Source organism: Carlito syrichta, unplaced genomic scaffold, assembly GCF_000164805.1.
Source record: "Carlito syrichta isolate Samal-C Ts95f unplaced genomic scaffold, Tarsius_syrichta-2.0.1 Scaffold315646, whole genome shotgun sequence".
Taxonomy (NCBI): domain Eukaryota; kingdom Metazoa; phylum Chordata; class Mammalia; order Primates; family Tarsiidae; genus Carlito; species Carlito syrichta.
Window position 1 is genome coordinate 914,346 of NW_007259742.1, and position 21,681 is coordinate 936,026.

At 51.6% G+C, this 21,681-nt stretch overlaps 1 protein-coding gene across 1 annotated transcript; it reads right to left on the minus strand.

Moving 5' to 3' along the window:
- Positions 1–11,538: 11,538 nt before the first annotated feature.
- On the minus strand, positions 11,539–12,343 carry NEUROG3 (neurogenin 3). Its single transcript, XM_008073100.1, has one exon. It carries the CDS (start codon positions 12,338–12,340, stop codon positions 11,693–11,695), a length of 648 nt encoding a protein of 215 aa, XP_008071291.1. The 5' UTR covers positions 12,341–12,343; the 3' UTR covers positions 11,539–11,692.
- Positions 12,344–21,681: the final 9,338 nt, after the last annotated feature.

The following is a 21,681-nucleotide window of genomic DNA, read 5'->3' on the forward strand; positions in this document are numbered from 1 at the left end:
AAATGGAAAGCTCTAGGACTGTGCTTAGCTATAGCAAACACTCAGTAAAAACTAGATGCCATTTGTAAAAGAGATACGTGATTTGGAGGAAGGACATGCCCCTTCAGCCAGGAGAACCCTTTAGAGCTTTGATCCTGGAGATGTGGGTGATTTCCTGCAACTAGACTTTTTTGAACAGGTCAGCTATCAGGACTCAGGCCTCACCTACATGAAAAACTCAAATGGGTTACCTCTTTTCCCCTGGCCACAGCTGGCACAGAGTCCCTGCCTGTCCCTCTTTTTGTTCCCAGTCTTCTGTGCTTTGCAGATTTCTCTCCCTACCTCCTCCAGGAAGTCTCAGTACTATGCTTATGCCCTGTGCCTTTGCTTGACCAATTTTCCTCTGGTCTTTGTCAGTCAACCTAAAACTGCAAGAGGACAGATCACAGGCTGAGTGCATGGAAACTCAAGAATGGTTCACAGACTGGGTGTAGTGGCTCAAGCCTGTAATCACAGCATGTTGGGAGGCCAAGAAAAGAGGATTGCCTGAGTTCAGGGGTTCGAGACCAGCCTGAGAAACTTAGTGAGACCTCGTCTCTTCAGTAAATCAAAAAATCAGCCGGGCATGGAGGCGCGTGCCTGTAGTTCTGGCTACTTGAAAGGCTGAAGCAGAAGAATCGCCTGAGTTCAGCAGGTCGAGGCTGCAGTGACCATGAGCATGCCACTGCACTGCAGTCTGGGTGGCAGAGTGAGATTGCAATTCCAAAAAAAAAAAGAATGGTTCACATGTAGGCACAGCACATGCAGCCTTCAGGCAAGTATGTCAGTATCTGCTAGCAAATGGTTTCGGCAGCAAAAGGCTAGAGAGCCTAAGATGCAAGAAGGGGAGAAGGAGGGACCTGGTCCTGCTCATTGAGGGGGTTCCTGGTATAAAGTTGAGCAAAGCTGTGAGCAGCAGAGGTGGGGGCTGCCAGCAACTGGATTTGGGCTCACTGCTGAGGTCTGTGTTCTCAAACTCAGTGTCAGGCAGAGGGTCATGATGAGGTGCTTGCCTCCATTCCTGGGGGCTCCACAAGACACCAGGACACTGGAGGTCAAGAGCTGACCTCCTGCCAGGACTGCAGTCATTGCTGGTCGTTCAGTAGTCACAAGAATGGAGGTCATAAAAGCCACCATTTACTCTGCACAGGTGCTGGCACTTGCCGTATGTTATTTCATTCAATCCTGACCAGTTTTCCTCTGATCTTTGTCAGTCAACCTAAAACCGCAAGAGGACAGGTCACAGGCTGAGAACACAGAAGCTCAAGGAAGCTACAGTACACGGAAGCTTTTTACCCTATAAAAGAGATAGAAACATCGTGTCCTTTTGTAGTTGAGGAAACAGGCTCATAGACATTTAGTCTTTGGTTGAATATCACACAACTGGGGAAGGCAAAACTTGGATTTGAATCCCAGGCTGTCTTCTGAGTTAATCCTTTCAGTTGTTGTATTCTATATGCAATTTCTGCTGAGCAAAAAAGGATACTGGGGAAGGATTTACTGTTGGAATTGTATGATGAGCCAGATGCAGTGGCTCACGCCTATAATTCCAGCATTTTGGGAGGTGGAGGTGAGAGGATTGCCTGAGTCCAGGGATTCGAGATCAGCCTGTGCAAGTTGGTAAGACCTTGTCTCTACAATAAAATAAAAAACTTAGCTGGGTGTGATGGTGCTCACCTGTGGTTCCAGCTACTTGGAAGGCTGAGGCAGAAGGATCACCTGAGCCCAGCAGATCAAGGCTGGAGTGGCCGTGAGAATGCCACTGCACTCCAGCCTGGGCAACAGAGTAAGACTCAGACTCAAAAAAAAAAGAAAAAAAGAAACTGTATGGTGCCTGGGATTTGCTTCAAAGTAATCCATGGAGGAAGTGCTTGGGAAGTGAATGTAGTTGAAATATAATTGGCTCTAAGTTGATAATTCTTAAATCTGGGTGATGAACACATGAAAATTCATTATGCTCTTCTCTCTATTTTTGAAAATTTTTATAATAAATTTCACTGGCTCTCAGTTCTACTGTGGCAGTATCATCATTGGGTGATGAACATGTTGCTGAACCTCTATATGCCTCTGCTTCCTCGCTGGACTTTGCCCCATCTGTCTGCAAGTTACTGCAGGATTGCAGTGCTGCTCAATTCATGTCCGGGGGACCTATGTACAGATCCCTTCAAACTGAAGATCAATCTTTTGCATTTCCCGCAGGGAAAAGCCTGGCAGAGCTGCCTGTGTGTTTGGACTGTGTCTGGATTCCAGGAGTGGAAAATGTGTGTGTGTGTGTGTGTGTGTGTGTGTGTGTGTGTATGTGTGTAGGGATGTGTGTGTGTGTGTTGGGGGAATGTGCAGTGTGCTGCTCACTCCACCTGTGTGGGTCTCCCCTTCTCTTCTAAGTCGCCACCTGTTCATTCTTCATTCAAAAGGGGCCTGGGGGCCCCAGGCAGAAGGGTGGTGCCCAGACCCTCTCGGAGGCCAATGAGGCTCTGGGCCTCCCAAACACTGGGGATGATAAATGGGGTCCGAGTCTTTCAGGCTTCATTATAGAGTCGCCATGGGTTTGCCCAAACCATGGCAACCGATTCAAGCAATGATTAACCTAATAAAGCAGAGGCAAAGGGGAAAAAGATGCATTCAAGACCTCAAGTCAGGCCCTGGTTCTCTAGAGGCAGTAAATTTCCCTTCGGTGGGTACGGTGTCCAGGCCACAGACATCCTAAATCTCTGCCTTTGGGTGTGGGGGCAGGGAATCCTGTGAAAGCCTGTGTAAATGGGTGTCAGAGATCAGCTGGAGCAGCTCAAATGCACACTTAGCAGTCCCCCTCTTGAGCCCTTCTTGGATGTCAACCCAGCATTAGAAACAGAGAGACATCTGCTTTAGCCCTAGGAGTTAAATTACCTGGGCTTACTTTTTTTGAACACTGATATACTTGGCCGCAAGGAGGTGTGTGTGTGTGTGTGTGTGTGTGTGTGTGTGTGTGAACGCGTGCATGCTTCTACACACATGCCCATGTGCCTATCTGTCTGCATGTCTCTGGGGTGTAGAAAACAGATAGCAAAGATTTCTATACTTGATCTTAGCCAAAAGGCCAAGACGCTATTGGTAGTAAAAATTCCTGTTACTGCCAATGTGATGCGCAGCCTGTAAGAAGCCCTCAGTGATCTTTGACTCCTGGAATTCATGCCCTCGTATAACCCCCACCCCTTGACTATGGGCTTGATTTATTGATTTCTTTCTAGAGAATAGAATGTGACAGGTGATGCACAGTAACTTTTGAGATTAGGTTACAAAAAGACTGTGGCTTCTGTCTTGAGTGTCCCCCACATCTTGTTTGCACTGGAAGAAAACTGTTCCACATTGTGAGCTGCTCTATGGAGAGGCCAACATGGCAAGGAACTAAGGTGGTCTCTGGCCAGAAGCCAGCGAGAAACAGATACACTCATCCTGACAGCCCTTGAGGAATTGAATTCTGCCAACAATCACATGAGTGGACTTGGAAGTGACACCTCCCCTAATCGAGCCATCAGGTGAGACCACATTCCCAGCTGATACTCTGAATGCAATCTCATGAGACACCCAGATAAGCCACATGTGGATTCCTGACCTACAGAAGACCCCCATGCAGTACATATTTCTTGTTTTAAGGTAGTTAAGTTTTGGGTAATTTGCTATGTAGCAGGAGATAACTAGTACAACAATATGGCTGGTGATGATGCTAGGATAGCAGGATCCTTAGTTTATTTCTATAATAAACAGCGTTCGTGCTTGGGCAAGTCACATCACCCTTCCCAGGTTAGTGTGGAAGATCAGTCCTGGCCATGCTTTCTTTGCTGGTCACCTGAAGAAATGAGATAGAGATGACATGGGTGCTGTCATAAATTCTGCCTCATGTTGCTAGAAGCACATGAAGTTCATGGATATATCTGTCTTCTCATTTGAATTCTCATAAAGCCCTATGTGGTAGGTATGCTTTTTTCCATTTTTATAGTTGGAGAAACTGAGGTTTGCAGAGGCTAAGTAATTTGCCCAAGGTGATAGAATTAGGAAGTACTTTAGTTGACATAGGTGCCAAGCAGCATGCTCTTTCCACTGGCTCACTTGGATTTTCTCAGGTAGGAGCACCCACACATGAACTATTGGCATTGTCACCAGTGATCACAGAAACAATGACACAGGACTGTTGTGCTAACCCAGTCTTACTGAGTCAGATGGGACATCTTCTAAAATCAAGCTATAGGCAACCAAGGGCAGGTCATTTTGATGCAGAGAAGGATATGGGTATCTATTTGAATCATTCATCCATTCAGGTATTCAACAAGTATTCATTGGCCTTTATGTGCTAGCCAGTCTGGGAAGGAGCAGACATTTCTAAACAAATAATTGCAGTGCCTTTAATTCATTTAGTCAACTCACTCACTCATTAATTCATTCTAAAAACATGTGGCACATGGCTCAGAATGGGCAGTCAGTGTTCTGCTCACTGGAGACACCAATGGTCACAGTTCCTGCCCTGGAGAAGATCTCATAGACCAGAGAAAGGTACAGGTAAACATAGAGCTAATTACAACACCACTGGAAGGGGCTAGGACATCCACAGGATGTTATGGGAGCAGGGAACAGGGAGCAGGGAGGGAAGAACAGGACAGAAAAAGCTTGTAGGAAGAGGTGGCATCCATGTTGCAGTTTGAGTGAGGGGAAGAGAGAGAAGGTTCAAACAGACAGAAAAATGTGAGGAGAAAAATCCTAGAATGGGTTCCTGGGTGTGTGTTAGGGGAGGAATTCTAGCAGGTCAGTACTTCTGGAGGGCAAATGTCAAGGCAAACAAGGCATTGTGAAAAAGAGACTGGTGTGGCAGGACCCTGGTCACAAGCATACCTGATTTGTGATGATGAAAGCAAAGAATAACAGTACGTGCAATTCACTTTAGTCATGATCAGAGTCCTGTAGTGGCATCTGCCTACTATCTACCAGAATTCCTTCTTCACTTCTTCCTAGGCACATGGTCCCTCTTCCAGCTAAGCAGGGCCATGTGACAATGTCCTTCCTGTGAAATGTGAGCAGAAATGATGTGTGCTACTACTTAGTCTAAGTGTTAAGACTGTGGGTGAGTCTCCTCCATGACTTATTTCTTCTTCATATGAGCTGGGACTTGCGGCAATGCAGCCTTGACCACGTAGTTGGCAAGAACGAAGGTGAAAGAAAAAGTTGAAAGGAACCCTGGTCTCAGAAGATGTCATGGAACAGAGTGACCTGGCCACTTGCAATGCTCACTTCATATTGAATTACTGATTCTGCTACAGCAACCTAGCTTTACCCTAGTCTGAAGGTAATATTGCTATACCCACTTTGTAGATAAATAAATGGATCAAAAGGTTAAGGAACTGTTCATGGTCATACTGTTAATCAATGAATCCACTGAAACTTGAACCCAGATTCATATCAATTCACAGGTTACACTACACCATTCTTCCCTGTTAGTACTCAAGTTTTATCCTATGGGTAATGGGAAACCACTTGAAGATTTTAAACAGGAGAGTGACAATGTTATATTTTCATATTAGATGGAAAACCTGACTGCTGCTTGGAGAATACAGTGAAGACTGTCAAGATTAGAGGTAGGAAAATCAGGTGGGCTCCCCATATGAGGGATAAGAGCCTGAACTAGGGCAGTGGTCATCAGGAAGTAAAACAAGGGACACACTCAGGAAAAGTGAGAAGGAAAACCAGCAGGACTTGAGGGTAAACTGGATATGGGTAGTGCTAGAGAAGAGTCAAGATGAGCCGAGTTTGGTGGCTTAGCCTGTAATCCCACACTTTGGGAAGCTGAGGTGAGTGGATTGCCTGAGCCCATGGGTTCGAGATCCACCAGGGCAACTTGGTGAGACCTCGCCTCTACAATAAATCAAAAACTAGCCGAGCGTGGTAGCACACACCTGTAGTTCCAGTTACTTGGAAGGCTGAGGTGGAAGGATCACCGGAGCCCAGCAGGTCGAGGCTGCGGTGGCCAGGAGTGGCCACTGCACTCCAGTTTGGGCAAAAGAGTGAGACTCTAACTCAAAAAAAAAAAAAGTCAAGACGAACCCAAGATGACTGGGGGCAGTGACTCTCTCCTGTAATTCCAGCACTTTGGGAGGCTGAAGTGAGAGAATTACTTTAGCCCAGCCTGAGCAACATAGTGAGACCACATTTCTATAAAATAAAACAATTAGCCAGGCATGATGACACACACCTGTAGCCCCAGATACCCAGAAGACTGAGGCAGAAGGATTACCTGAGTCCAGGAGATCAAGGATGTAGAATGCCATGATCATACCACTGCACTCCAGTCTGAGTAACAGAGTGAGGCTCCAATTCAAACAAACAAACAAACAAAAAGATGAACACAAGATTTTTAAAAAAGTATAAGTGATGCTACTTACAAGATCAGAAGCTGGAGGTAGCATTCGTTTGGAGTAGAGGAATTCCAGTTTGAACATCTTATTTGGGATGCCCAAAAGACATACAATTCTGGAGCTCAGGAAGGATAAATCTAAGCTGGGGAGGGTTTCCAGGAAGGGGCAGGTGGCTCTTGACCTTTGTGCCAGTTTACAATATTCAGGGGTGTAGAGAAAATTCAAATCCATACAAAAGCCCTTTATCTCCAAAATGAGAAAGAATGAAAGAATTTGAGGCAAATAAAGATTATAATAACAAGAAGAATCATTTATGAAGGCTTAGAAGGTGAGGTAAGCATATTAAATCAATCAAGTGGCTACTATATATTTTACAACTTTATAAAGGAAGGAAATAAGCCTTAGAGAGAGACAATGGGGCTTAATTGAAAACTACTAGCTCCTGGCAACGTCAGGATTTGAACCTATATCCTTGTGATTCCAGAATAACTCCTCTTAATCACTCTGATATCCTGGTTATGCATCTGGAGGACTTCCTTTTACCTTTGTCTTTGGAATCATTAAAACTTCATTGTAACCCAAAGAATGAAACCCCTGTTGAGAACAAAGTTCCAAACCAGTTCTCCCAGTTAGGGTTGTCCCAGCTTAAACTTCCAATGTTGTTCCACCTCAGTCCTCTTAGTTACCATCTCAAATTCCTAAGCTGGTTAGTTACTCACTTCCAGCTCTATCATTTACATGGGAGGGTCCTAAGGCACAGTGAGAAGGGCCTGCCACTTAGTAGCAGCAGAGCCTACACTATCCTGATTACAGTAAGGAAACCTGCCAGTCCTCTGGGTCTGCGTGTCCACAGGGACCTCCCTAGGTCTCCCACTAAGAAACATGGACTGGAGAGGGTGATAGGCCGTTTTCTCCATTGAGCGTCTCAGGCTGGATCTTAGCGGCCATTTCAGCACCATGGTCAGGGGCACACCACAGTGTTTCAGGACCTCGGAGGAACTGCCAGACCGTGTTAGCCAGGCAGGCGCCTGCTTCGTCCGCCTTGGTCCACGGATCCCAGAAGCAGAGGCAGCAAACAGGGGCCTGGAACTTACCTACAAGTGTGGGGGCAGCCAAAGAACAGAGGAACCTCAAGGTCTTACAATACTCAAAGGCTCCCGCTCTCACACATACAACTACAGACTGGACTCTTCTCCTCCACATGTCTATCCATGGGCACAGAGGAAAGAGTTCCAAACCGTCAGCCTAGCACCCAAGACCCAGTCTTAGTTTGCTCCAAGAACTCCCCGAGTGATTGTGGGCCTTGAGCAAGTCGCTTACTATTCTATTTCCATGGGTGTGACCACGTTGCCAGTGCCTATCTTACAGGCTGTAGGAGCGCGCCTGTCATTAAAAGCGTCTAGTCTCAAGTCACCCTCTCCCTGTGCACTTGACTTCTGAAGGTGGGACAGGCAGGTGAGAAGCAAGTGTCACCTGCTCCCTCCTTGAAATTCACCTGTGGGGATTTTAAGGAGGAAGGGAGAAAGGAACAAAACAGAGGATATTAATTACACGAATGTAAAAATGTAATTACAATTTACCCAATGCTTATTCCGAGCCACATTTTCAATCGAATTTCCCACACCCTTCCCTTGTTGTCCCTAGGGACAGGGCCTGTAGGTTTTTTTGTTTGTTTGCTGTTTGTTTGTTTTACCGCTTCTGGTCTAGGGGACTGTGGTGATCTTCACCTCAGGCACAGTCTTCTGGTAGGCGCCCAGAAACCCAGTCAAAGGGTATTAGGAATTGCCTCCAACTTGTGAATTAGTGGAGGTGGGGAGACTTGTCCAAGATCACACAGCCTCGCGGGCCGCGGCGGAGAGAAGCGGCAGGGTGCGCCTGCGGGGTCGCGTGCGCCCCGGGCCCCTCCTGCCTTTGTGCCAGCCCAGCGGCCTGGCTCCCAGACATTAGCATTCCAATAGCCCCGGGACGCTTTGTCCTCCGACAGAGGACGGCTGGGGGGTGGGTTGGGATGGGGGCAGGGCACCATAAATCTACCTGCTTGTGTGCGCCGACGGAGCTGGGTTGGGGGAGGCGCAAGATTCATGTTCTGTTTTTCTGGAAGCCAGACTTGGGCTCAGACAAAGGCAGAAGAGGGGGAAGAGTCATTCGTTCGCAGGGTCTTTCCTGTCTGCGTTTGGGACCCTATCAGAGTATCAGGAAGCTAGGGTACCGACGGCGATCTCAGACCGCAGGAGGCCTCGCAGCCCCGGCAGCGCCGGCGGACGGAGCGGGGGCGGGCTCCCAGCCGAGACAGCGAGCGGCCTGGCTGGTTTTTAAAGCTGCTGAAAGCAGAACCCGCGCAGGAGGCGGAGGCGAGGGGACGCTGATGCCGAGACACTCATAGAAGTGCTCCCGAGCGTTCTGTCATGTGGAGGGACTCTTCGGAAAAAGGGGTGGACCAGGTTTCCCACCTAGGCGCATTTCCGTACGCACTGATGGAGCTCATCCATCGCCGAGTTCTCAACTTTGCAGTGATTCGACCAAACCCTAAGCCCTCCCCCGCCTCCTCCTGACTTGGAGAGAGAGTAGGGGGGTCAAACCCGCCCCCGACCCAAGGTGGCAGCCGGGCAGCCCCGTTGGTTAGACAGTACGTGTGTGTGTTTTAATTCGTGGGGCGGAGGACCAGTCTGTGTGCGTTGGCTGACTAATGGCTCCTTAATGAGCGCCCTCAAACGCAGGAGAGGGACTGGGCTGTGGGTGCGGCCACGGCTCACCCGGTCGCTGCAGCCAGAACGCAGACACTCGTCCAGCTTCCGGAGGTCGTCGGTACCAAGGGAATTCCCCGCCTAGGTGAACTCTCCTTCCCACAGCCTTGCACAGGAAGAAGGATCCTCCCTCTTGGGGAATCCCTCTCCAAATCTTTAGTCCTGGCTTAAATACTACTATCTCTGGTTAGTCCCGACATCCAACCTGGGGCTCATATCTCCATCTAGCTCAAATATATATCCTTGAATGATTCTGCTTATATTCTTGCTACTGTCCCACGAGAACAGAAGGACCTTCCTGCTTTTTATAACTGCTCACACCTCTCTTCCCAGCGCCCAGCAAACAGCAGGCAATTGCTTGGTCTGTGCAACTTGGAGCTGCTGACACCTGCCCTCGGGCGGTGCCCCAGGTGGAAAGTTGGCTGTTGCAGAGGTCACCAATAACTCATTAATCTCCTCCTCCCAGATTAAAGCTATAGAATGAAACAACACCTTCGTTCATTCGTTTGTTTGCTGTGTCCCCCTTCCCACCCCCAATTTGTGCCCCTGATAATTGAGACATATCTCCTTCGAGCTACCTTTAGAGACGAGGGGGAGAGAGGAGAGGAAAAGTTCAACTTGAAGCGAGTAGAGCAAGGGGGGAGAGAGAGAGGGTAGAGGGGAGAGAGAGAGAGAGAGAGAGAGAGAGAGAGAGCAAGAGAGAGAGAGAAACCAGCAGTCAGGAGGCATTAACCCCTGAGCAGCTGCCGCCTTTGTGCTCTAACATGCTGGAAAAGCCACCTACCCAGCAGCTGCCGGCTTCTTGCAGCACCACTTCCCACCTGGGTTGGCTGACTTCTTCCCAGGACACCCTGAGCCTACCCAAGAAGGCCTTTGGAGTTCAACTAGCAGGTAGGGTGCCGGCCCTCCATTCCCCTGTTCCCAAGCAGCAGGTGAACTCTGAGGATTCTTACAGCTTAGACCATCTTCCCCGAGGCCCTGGGGGTCCCCAAAGCCATGTAGGGGTGTTCCACTAGCGCTCGGACATATTTCAGGGCCAAAGACACACTGGCCTTATTCCTCTGGGGAGTAAGAGAGATCTTGTGGCTGGAAACCTTGAATGGTTTCTTGATGAATTTTCAATCATGGCTGACAGGTGTCGGGAGTCCCAGAGATTTCAGCCAGACCCTCCACCTTCTTTCCTCCTGGCAGCTCAGCTATGAGTTCAAGGCCTCACCCCAGTGTAAAATATGCTCAGGGGATGACCTTGGCCTGGGAAAATTCCTGGCATGCCCAGCCTGGTTGCAGTGTTTCCGAGGACTCTGGACTGTGACTGAATGATTACTCTCTTCCTTCCCCAAGTGCAGCCGTCATGATAAAGTCAGACTGGTAGAGTTGGGGAAAGGATTGGCAGCTTGAATCAGTAGCCCTAGTCGGAGTCTTGTCTTTCTTCTAAATTGCCGTTTAAAATAACATGAGTCGTTGCCCCACAAAGAAAACATGGGGGCTGGACCAATATTTTCCGTACAGACTTCCAGCTCTCCCAACCCAATCTGCCCAACCTCCTGCCCACTGCCCAAGGGAGGGGCCTCAAACCCCAAAAAGCATTTCATCTCTCTCCTGGAACAGGAGAGTCGCTGTGTCGGTGGCCCTCATCTCCCAGCAGGAACCATGTTTTTCCTGAGGCTTCTGGAAGGTTCATATTTTATTGGCTCAAAATCTCATCCAGCAGTCTCTCAATTACTCTTATGTACAAAATATAAACTTTTCCTGCTGTGAAATCTCATTAATAAATACAAATGTGTAAAGCAGGGGAGGGACCATATAACTTACCACACTAAAATTCATTTCAAAAGACGTCATATAATTTACAAACCGATTTTTTTTTAAAGAAAGACGCACGTTGCTCCATGCATCCGCAGCGCCTCTCACGTTTCAGGCGCAGGACCCGCAGGAGGCTGGAGAGCTGCTCCTCGCGCCAGGCTGGCGCCCTCCCAGTTCACAGCCTGTTCTTCTGCTCCAGGGAGGGCAAGAGCTCCGAAAAGTGCTCGAGAAGGCAGAGGACGGCCTTCGTGGATTAAGGCAAGTGGAGCGCCCCGAGGCCCCGGGTATGATAGGGAGCAGAGGAGAAGTTCGGCGGCGTCTTTGGAGCAGGGCCAGGGGAACGAGAGCTGAGATACCAAACACTGAATTTAATCAATTAGGGGAGGGGTGGTAAGAGACAGACGGGCAGACAGACAGACTGGAGGGCGACCCGAGACGGCCGTGTGGTGCTACCATTCCTGTCTTCTTTGAACGAGACTTTGGGGTGGCAGCAGGGAGGGGGCCTAACATACGCGCAGCCTGCAATGCCCTCTTCGCCTGGGCAGCAGCGAGTGTTGCGCGAGTCGGCGCGGCACGGAGGGCCGGGTATGAGCCCAGCCCGCCACCCTGCGGCCCGCCATGGGTCAGCCAGTGTGAGGCAGAAGGAACAAGTGCGCTCGAGAGCCGCTGCCGCCCGCCGCCCGCCCTCGACGGCTCGTGCTCCCTCCCTCCCTCCCAGCACCTTCGGGCCAGCTACGGCTGGTCCCTTCACAGAAAGTCTGAGAAGGCCAGAGCGCCTGGGCGCAGGCAGGCGGGGGAGGTGGCCGCCTGCAGCCCGGGGCGCTCCTCCAGCGAGGCGGCGGGGCTCAGACTGCCAGCCTGGGAGACTGGGGAGTAGAGGGAGCCCCAGTCCCCGGAGGAGCCGCCGTCTGGGCTACCCAGCTCCCCGCAAGGCGGCGCCGGCGTCTCCAGTTCACAGAAGCTGTGGTCCGCTATGCGCAGCGTCTGAGTCAGCGCCCAGATGTAGTTGTGGGCGAAGCGCAGAGTCTCGATCTTGGTGAGCTTCGCGTCGTCGGGGAAGGTGGGCAGGACGCCCCGCAGCGCGTCCAGCGCGGAGTTGAGGTTGTGCATTCGATTGCGCTCGCGGTCGTTGGCCTTCTTGCGCCGGCTCCGCCGCTGCTTGCTCAGCGCCAACTCGCTCTTGGGCCGGCTGCGCCCCCCGCGCCGCGCCCGGAGCTTGTTCGGAGCCCCACGGCAGCCTCTCCCTTCCGCCTCCGCGCGGTTCCCCGGCGGGCGAGTGGGGCTGGGCGGGGCCGACGTGGCGCAGGTCACTTCGTCGTCCGAGGCTCTGGAGAAGGGCAGCTGCGTCTCACGGCTCACTTGGACCGCGGGCGCACGCGAGGGATGAGGCGCCATCCTGCGGCGGGGTGAAAAGGGAGCGAAAGCGTGGGTCGGTCGCCGGGCGCAGTCCCCGAAGCAGAGAAAAAGCCACCACCCTGCCTCCCCCCGATCGGGGACCCCTCCTCCCCTCGCTGGTTCCTTGGGGGCCTCTGAGTGTTACCTAGTTCTCCAGGCGCAAAATAATAGCGGTGGACAGCAAGGGCAGCAGGCGGTTGAGCGCGCCTTGGCGTCTGCAAGTTCAGCCGAGCTGCAGGGGCCCCCGCCAAGGACTTGCCCCAGCCCGAGAGAAGAGCGAAGGCGCTCCCGGGCCTCTGTCGCTCTCTCTCGGCGCGCCGGTGCAGAGACCGCAGGGATTTCCAAAGCCGCAAGTCGTGTGCCCCTTGGCACACTTTATCTACTCGGCCCGGGCCAGGAGCGTGCCTGCCCGGCTGCTGCCCGCGCCACCGGCCAATCAGCGCCGGGACCCGGGGGCCGCGCCACGCGAGCCCGCTCCTCCCCCGCAGGGCACAGCTGGATTCCGGACAAAGGACCAGGGCCGGGGTCGGGGGAGGGGAGGGCCCCTCTGTTTGCTCTCTCCCCGCGGGCTCCGTCCCAGCAACTCTCGGTTCCTCAAAGAGCCTCGCCCGGTGGGACGAGTCTGGCTCGCGTCTGGTCACCCGAGACCGCTTTGCTCTATCCTGTCATTCCTTGGCATCTGTCCAGACGCCCTCTTGGTACCCCGAGGGGGCTTTGGGACATCTGTAGGGTAGACCAAAGCCCATGAGGTGCACACAGGGAAATTTAAGCTCAGAGAGGGTGGTGGCTTGCCCCAAGTCGCACAGCAAAAGTGACAAACAGAAAAGGAGCCCGATGTACTGACTAACAGCAGTGCAGGGGCCTCTACTAAATCTAAATGCCACGTGCTCTCCTGCACGTGGGTCAGGTTCATAAACACCTGGGTTGATGTTCCACTGACTCACCTTCCTGGGAGGAAGGACAGAGAGACCATGAAGAGAGATCCTACCTGTGTCCCTTCCATTCTGAGACCTTCTCCAGGAGGTGTGTCTGAGCACCGCCCCCTCCCCCAAACCCCACCCGCCGTGACCCCTGAGAGAAGCCACCCCATACTTCCCAGACAGAGACACTTAGAACCCCACCCCCATCCATTCCACCCTGGCGCAGTTGGCTGCAGAAAGTGCTCCAGGAGGTGTGAGGAGATGCGAGGAGGTGTGAGGAGGTGAGGAGGGGGCTGGCAGCTCACAGTGAGCCCTTTGTATCTTTTGAACGCCCATGATGTGCGGGTGATGCAAGAAGCGGACCAATTTTTTCTTCCCCTAGTCCTCCTGTCCAATCACAGGCGGGCAGGGGATGCCAGCGGTCACCTGGTCCAGCCCCCGGCCTCGGCATCACCCAGGGAAGGCATGGCAACCTCAGGGCAGGGACTGTCCAGGGCCCGTGAGCTCTGTCTGGAAATTGTTCTAAAGTGAATCCGAACACACCATCCCTCTTTTCTTCCCCAGCCCCTCCCTTTTGTCCCCGCCGGGGACACCCCGTGGTCTTCTGCTTCCGGTCACTCGGGGGGTGAGGGGCTGCAGCTTCCGCTCCTCTCTCTTGACCCGGTCGTGCCTGGAGGAAGAAGCGGAGGCCCAGGTTAAGTCTCTGGGGTTGTCCTCATAGGTGGCATAGGCTTAGCTTTCTGGCAGGTCCAGATGCCCTGGGCCTCCTGGAAACTGCTGGAGGGAGCAGACTTGACTGGGAGGCTGAGGGGGTGGGGTGCGGGGAAGAGGTAGGTCTGCGGGTCGCTGTCTTGCCGATCTTGGCGGCTGTGAGCAGGGGCTCCTTCCCTTGCGGCCGGGAAATAAAGCCTGGGGCCAGAATCCAGGCCATCAGAAGGGCTGCATGGGACTTTTGAGCTCTGTATATTCTGTGGCTCCTCCCTTAGGTCACCACTTGCTACAAACTTGTCTTCTAGTCATAAGAATGGGAACTCTCGAGTCACGCTTTACAGATGAAAAAGTTGAGGCTCGGAGAGGGGCAGTGACTCATCCAAGGTCACACAGCAAGTTCTATCGGAACCACATAAATGCCAGGCCCTAAGACTCCTAGCCCTGAATTTTGCTTTCTACTGGGCTGCCCCTCCTTGATATGGGGGGAATATATTTTTTTAAAGGCAAAACAAAAGACCCCCAAGTGCAGAAAACAGAGGAAGTCCTGAATCTGGAGGTCAGATTGAAAAAGAAATATGTAATGACCCCAGGGTCGAGGGGAGCCAGGGTCCACTCAAACTCCATTTTTGACTTTTTCCCCCCCTATACTGCAGACTTGCTTGAATCATATACTCTGCAAATTAGAAACTGGAAGGGAAAATCCAATGCATGCTTCCCTAGGGCCTCCGGACCCAGCCAGGCTGCGTGGAGGGAACCCTGGCTAGGAGGAATCCAGGCACCCCTGTGGCTCCCTGGAGACCTGAGGAGCAGATTACAGCTGGGACTCTCATTTGGCCGTGGGCCTCGGATAGACTTGGGACTTTCTCTGACTGGGGCCTGCCTGAAGCGGTTAATGGATACTGGCAAGAGCCACTGGTGAGCTTCCTGCACTAGAAAGTCTCTGGGGATTCTTTCGAGCTCTCTTGATTGGTAGAGAATTCTGGGACCTGCTTGGAGCTCGTTTTCAGCCTCCCCATAGCCCCTGCGACTCAAGGTCCTCCAGGGCTTTCAGGTCTCCATCACTCTTGCTTTGCGCAAAAGACGATCCTGCAGGAGTGCGCACAGTCTGGGGCAGCCGCGTCCTTGAGAGACACAAAGACATCCTGCAGCCCTCATCTGACCAGGTGTCTGGTGCCAGAGGTGGAGGAGTCCCAGGGGATTAGAGATCGAAAACCCATGCCCTCCCTCTCAGCTGCAGGGGATGCACAGACCCCTCTCCAAAATTAATTCCTGTGCATTTGGCATCGGAGGCGCAGGTGGTGACGACTCTGTGCGCACAGGCTGTGTTTGTGAGATGACTCTTTGCGCGGGGAGCAGAGTCTGTTCCTGCAGCCCCTGGCCATCTACCACCCCTGAGGCCTCAGGGACTCTCACACCTCTCCAACCCCTGAGACCTAAGTTTGCCCGGAGGCTGAGGGTGTCCTGGAGAGAGGCGACAGCCAGACGTCTGGAGACCTCGCAAAAGAAGGAAGGCAGTGGCCAGCCCTGCCGCCTTCCTGTCTGCGGGGGGATTCTCAGCATTGCCTGGGGGCTCTTTGAGAATTGTGCAGGGATGGAGGGGGGCCATGGGAAGCTGAATAGCTAATGGTTTGCCAGAGGAGGGGGCTTCTTTCTCTCGCCTTCAGCTCAACGCTGAAAGAGGGGAAGACAAAAATCTGGTGAGCGAGCTGCCCGGGCAGAGATTGGCCACTTCAAACAGCCCTTCAAACAAAAGGAGACGACGAAAAGAAAGCCCCACCTGTCTCCAGTGTTTGCTAAAATAATAATAAATAGATTTCGTTTAATAAATAATTACAAGAGATTGTAAAGTGGAGTGCTTTGGAAAACATCTACTGCGGGAGCCCTTGCAGCCAGCCGTCACCTGCTCCTAAGGGTAACAAGTTTATTGTTAAGCCACCCCCAACTAGTTCGCCTCTGATAAACTCTCCCTGGTTTTCACAATGACTGTTTACTCATAGTTAGCACAATATTACCTTTGCCGTGATAAACCCGGAGGGGGGAGACCTGGGCCCTGGCCCCTGGGCACACCTGTCCCAGAAGCTGACACATGGATCTGGCGCAGAGCAGGCCTCCCCCCGGGGGCCCTGCCCCCGTGTACATTGGCCCAATTGCCACTCATTTATAACAGGTTGACTGCAAGGCCTATCTCGGTCCTATTTGTCTTCTTTTATTGAAAGCATATGGTCTCCAGGGGCTCACCAGCCCCATATTTCATCTGCCAGGAGCTGGGGCGCTTCCGCAGGCTGCTGCTGCCCAGCGCACGACTCCCCACCCAACGGCTGCTGCCCCAGCTGAGGGGACGGTGGAGGTAGGGTGGGGAGAGATAAGGCAGGCTCCTCACCCGCTCTCAGAGAGATGCCATTTCCCCAGAGACTCCCCCGCCCCAGGCCCAGGGACCTCGTGCGCTCTTGAAAGGGTGGCTGGTTCTTTTTCTTGGGTAGGTGAGAGGGCGCCATATGCCACCCCCCAGGGCGCACGAGGGAGCTCCGGCCCAGGGAGTCTTGGAACAAAGGGAGGAGAAAGCCCGGGCGCTCAGGAGCGCCCAAGGTCTTTATTTCCAGATCCCCCTCCCTGCCCTGGGCCGCCTCCCCCGGGCGTCCGCAGCTCGGGCGCCGCGCCTGGAAACAAAGTGTCCACATTATCCCGGAGGCCGCGGAGACGGTGAATGCGTGAAAAGGTGCATTGCGCTCCAAGACACCTGTTGAAGCGGCGCCTCTTCTCAGCGCCTCTCTCGGCTCTGCGCTGGGTCAGGAGCTGCGCGGGGAGTGGGGGGCGGGAGGAGGGAGAGATACTGTGATTTGTGGCGACATATGTCGAGCAGATCGGTGTGTACTCTTCACAGGGACACAGGCACCCTCGCTCCCATACACACCCCGCGAGAAGGAGCAGCTGCTCTCCTCACCTTCTCCCCACATAATACCTGGGCCAGGCGCTTTGGCCTCGCCTTTTGAGACTCCAACTCCCCCCACTTTCTGTCTTCCGCCCCCACCCGCCGCCCCGATCTTGGCAGCTTCGCTGTAGGACTTTTATTGTCAAATTTAACAGATGCACGTTTGTTCCCAGCGCTCGGTCCCAAACACACACACGCACACATACACGCAGGCCTCCGCAGAAGACGCGACTGCTGACACAGATGCGGAGTGCGAGATGCCCATATGTCCGGCTCTGCGTCCACCCGGGCTGGGAAAACAAACAGGCTGTGTGATTTTCCCTCCCTAGAAAGAAAGAAATAACGGAAGCCGACGGGGGCTGGGAGGCCACCTCCAGGCGTCTCCAAATTGGACGTTTCTCTTTGGCGCGGTGCGCCACAGTGCTGTGCTGGCAGCCAGGAAGAGCGCACGGTTGCCACGGTTGCCACGCAGAGCGCGGACTGAAAGGGCAGAGCAGAGAGGGCCGGAAACCCTGGGGGTGCCCGCTGGGCTTTGCCTAACCTCTGGTCCTCGCTTGACCTCTGGGTTTCTGAACCGGCAGTGGTGAAGACACCTCGGATCTCCTGGGTTTCCCAGGAGTTGGCATCCACCAGAGGCTCATGTGAGGCCTGCCGGTACTCCAGGAGGAGTTTGCTTGGCACTCTTCTCCTGCCTGCTTGTCTCTTTGGAGGGTCAGATACAACTTTCCAGAGCCGGGCTTCCTTGAGAAAACATGGTGGGATGTGCTCTAGATTGTGTGTATGGGGGGGTGTTGAGGGGAGGGTTTGGCTCTGCCGTTATCCCTGGGTCACTGTCAGCAAATTGCTTCTCTGAGCCTCTGTCTCTCATTCACTAAAGAAGAGAGCTGTGAGGGAAACACTTTGTAATTTTCCCCTTCAACTTTGTAAAACATGGACGTCTTGGCCCTCAATGGGCCTTCTGCTGTGAGTGGAGGAAAACCAGGGAGAAAGAGAGAACGACTTCCCTCCCCCAGCAAACACTCCTTGGATCTGAAGTTCCAGCCAACTGGTCTTCCACAGTTGAAGGGCTGGAGGCAATGATGGTAGTGGAGGAGACAGGCTTGACACTGGAGATTTAGGAAGCCATCCTTTGTTCCCATCGTCTTTCAACTCTTGGGGCACAGAAAACCCTTGGGTCACTGTGATACTCAGTGATGGGTTAGTCATGCTTGCTGACACCAGGCTTTCAGAACTTCGTTGCTTCCAGTGCTGGGATGGGGCTGGGGAACCGGGTGGTGAGTGTGTGGCTATTGCGCCCAGTCCTCTCTCCATCAGTGTGAACTAGGATCAGTTCTCTCTCCATCTGTGTGGGCTTCGATTGACTCTTCTCATTCCCAACGATAGGGGCAGCCTCCCTCAACCCTACACAAATTGTTTTTATTTTCTGACAGTGATTTTATTTAGTTGAATGTGGTCCTTACATTTCCCATATCCACAGGCCCAGGGCAGGGAGCATTCTCTTTTGGGGGTGCCTCTGTAGAAGTCAGGTTTGTGATGGCAGAGGAGCTCTCGGACTGGCTGGTCCTCTGTTCCCCAGCGCTGATGCCTCCTTCCCACCACTCCCACCCCTGTGGAGATTCTGTATAGGCAACAGTGGGGGAACCAAAGGGTCTCAGAATTGCTATGAGTTTGGAACGAGAGTGGGAGGACTCTATCCACCTCACTTTCTGAGGTCACCGTGTATGAAATACTCATGTCCACATCCAGTTACCAGGCTGAGAAGGCAGGAAAGGGACGGGGGTGGCAGGTGGGAGAGTCAAGAAGTAATTCTAGACTAACCCAGAGGAAAAATCCATAGCGTATCATGCACAAATCCTTAGTGACACTAGCATTTATATAGCATTCTGAAGGAGGCATATCACTTTCTCACACACTTATGTAGTCTGTGTCTGAAATAGTTTTCGTTCATAGTCGGAAAGGGATTTTCTAAATTGCCACCCTTTGGAACCCTTTGGGCAATTCTCAGCTGGGGCTCAGGGGCCACAAGGAATTGAAAGGGTCTTGGGGCAATACAAACAAAAGACTTCCCTCCTCTTCTGGCACCTGGTGCCTCCCCTTGCTTTCTGCCAGTGCTGTGGGGATAGTTGGGTCTGCACGACCTGGAGAGTGCTTTCCTAAATATTGTGTCCTGGGTACCTCATCCACCCCACCCCAGTCCCAGCCCTGCTGTGAGGCAATAAGCTTCAGGTTTTTCTTATTTATATTATTTATTTATTTATGTCTTCATTTTGTTTGTTTATTTATCGATCTATTTATTTGTTTGTTTGAGTCAGGGTCTCACTCTGTCATCCAGGCTGGAGGGCAGTGGCATGATCAAGGCTCACCACAGCCTTGACTTCCTGGGCTCAGTCATTCCTTCTACCTCAGCCTCCCAAGTAGCTGGGAGTATAAGCATGCACCACCATGCCTGACCTTTTTTTTTTTTTTTTTTTGTAGAGACAAGGTTTTGCTATGTTGTCCAGGCTGATCTCAAACTCCTGGGCTCAAGCAATTCTTCTACCTTAGACTCCCAAAGTGCTGGGGTTACAGGTGTGAGCCACTGCACCTGGCCTCTTTTTTTTTGTTTTTCCCAGACTTTACAATTGGTGGTCCCAATTTTTTGACCCTGTCAGAAAGCAATTTTGGGCACGCCCCTTGACATGTGTTAGTTATTCATAATTCTTTACATAGTATGTGTGATATAAAACCTATGTGAAGTATGAATGATTTAGACACTACACATGTGCTTCTGTATAAGGTAACATAAAGCAGTGACAAAGAAGTTGGGGTTTTGACCTAGACTTGAACCTGGGTTCCTGTTTGAACCTAGTAGTTGCATAACCTTGACCTGTTGGCTCAATCTCTTGGAGGCACCTTCCTTTTTTCATCTATAAAGGGGCCTTAAAACAGGTTACCTACTCCACTGAACTTAAATGATCTAATTCACATAGTGATCAACAACAGCAGGTAGTGAGTGCTCAATCATGCATGAATAAATATGATATGTACATTATAAAACACACCGTCAAGGAAATTTACACCTAAGGAATAAGAATAAATGTCTCTTAATATGTGTCTCTTTTTGGGCTGCCCTCTCCAGGCAGCCTACTCCAGACTCTGCCGTCTTAAGCAAATGTTATGACAGTGCCACATGGTTGCCACACAGGTTTCTATGTGACTGACACTTTGTCACTCATTATCTCTCATCAAACCAGTGAGGTATTGTGGTCAGTGATCACCTTCCCATTTTGCATATAAAGAAACTGAGACTTTAGGTGGGTGATGTGACTTACCTAGGCGCACTACATTTGTATCATGGAGTGGGAATAAAAATAGGTCTTCTGACACCAACTCCACCCAGGCTCTAGGTTACATTTTGGGTCCTATATGTGAGCTTGTTGTAAAACCAACCCAACTCAGAAGGTGCAGGCTATCAATGAGGCCATCTGGTGATGTGTGCACATGGTTCACTAGTACTTCCCCACCAGAAACTAGAGTAGACTTAGAGGCTCCCTGGCATGTGACCTTATTTGGTGGGTGGGGTACACTTTGCAGATGCAAGTGTAGAAGGGAGGCCCCCCCTTTTGGGAGAGTTTCGTTTCAAGTCTTCACAGGAAACTACAAATCAAATTCCTGTCAGTGCAATTGCCCAGACTCCAGGATGGCTTGGGTCAATCGGGCACACCTTACCTCTGTCCCATAAATGTTTATGAAGGATCATTATGAGCATGTGGTGCCCAGCTGCTCACCACAGTCACAGAGATTAGATCCAGGGGACATGGTTTGGATTGGAAAAGCAGGGATTTGGGCTATTGACGACCATGTCTTTCCTCGCAGATAAACATGGTGAGAGTCTTCTTCAGATGAGGTTGAATCCTCTCTGTCAAACTTCCTATTCTCTGGTCTGGAATGGTTGTGCAGCCTGCTTAGAGGCAGGGGGATGGACTGGACGAGCCCTAGGGGTCCTGTTCCTCCCATGACTTCATCACCATGAATAGTGAGGATGACTATTCAGTTGTATAGAACACACATTGAGAAGTCATCTACTGCAGAAGGGACATTGGTCTACCTGTCACAGAAGCCCTTTGAGATCATAGCTGGAATTCACGATAATAGTGCTTAATTTGAGAGAAGTGGAATTAATATCAGCCCTTTCCTGAAGGATCCATGCCCACAGTACAAACCATGGCATGCTAAATGTCATGGGAAATGCCAAGAATCAGAGCATTAGTACTGAGGAAGACCTTCTCCAGTGTGTGGTCCCAAAACCTAAGTTGACAAATGACTGAGAACTGAGACTCAGAAAGGAAATATGACTTGTGCAAGGTGACATAGTGAGAGAAGCCAGGTTAGACCCACATCTCTCTCTACTATGTCACGAGCAAGTTACAGAGTGCTTGTTCTGCATAACTTTCATGTTGCACCCATCACTCTGCCTGGTATGTGGAGGACATTTTTCCTGAGTGTCTCCCTTAATAGATGAGTTCCTTGAGGACAGGGGCTGTACCATCTTAAGAATTCAGCAAAGACATTGCAGATGGCAGGCCTCCAATTGATGGGCCCTGAGGTGAAAGTTATGTGAGACCTTGGCATCAGGGCAGCCAGGAGGAGGTTGGCAGGACATTAAAATAAGTAGGAGGGGCTGATCAGACTCACATGGGTCTGCTATAAAAACTCTGATGCAAGCCAGGCTCGATGGCTCAGCCTGTAATCCCGCACCTTTGGGAGGTTGAGGTGAGTGAATTGCCTGAGCCCGTGGGTTC

What these genes read in the sequence shown, in the direction of transcription:
- NEUROG3 (XM_008073100.1), bottom strand. Translation starts at nt 12,340, where the DNA reads ATGGCGCCTCATCCCTCGCGTGCGCCCGCGGTCCAAGTGAGCCGTGAG.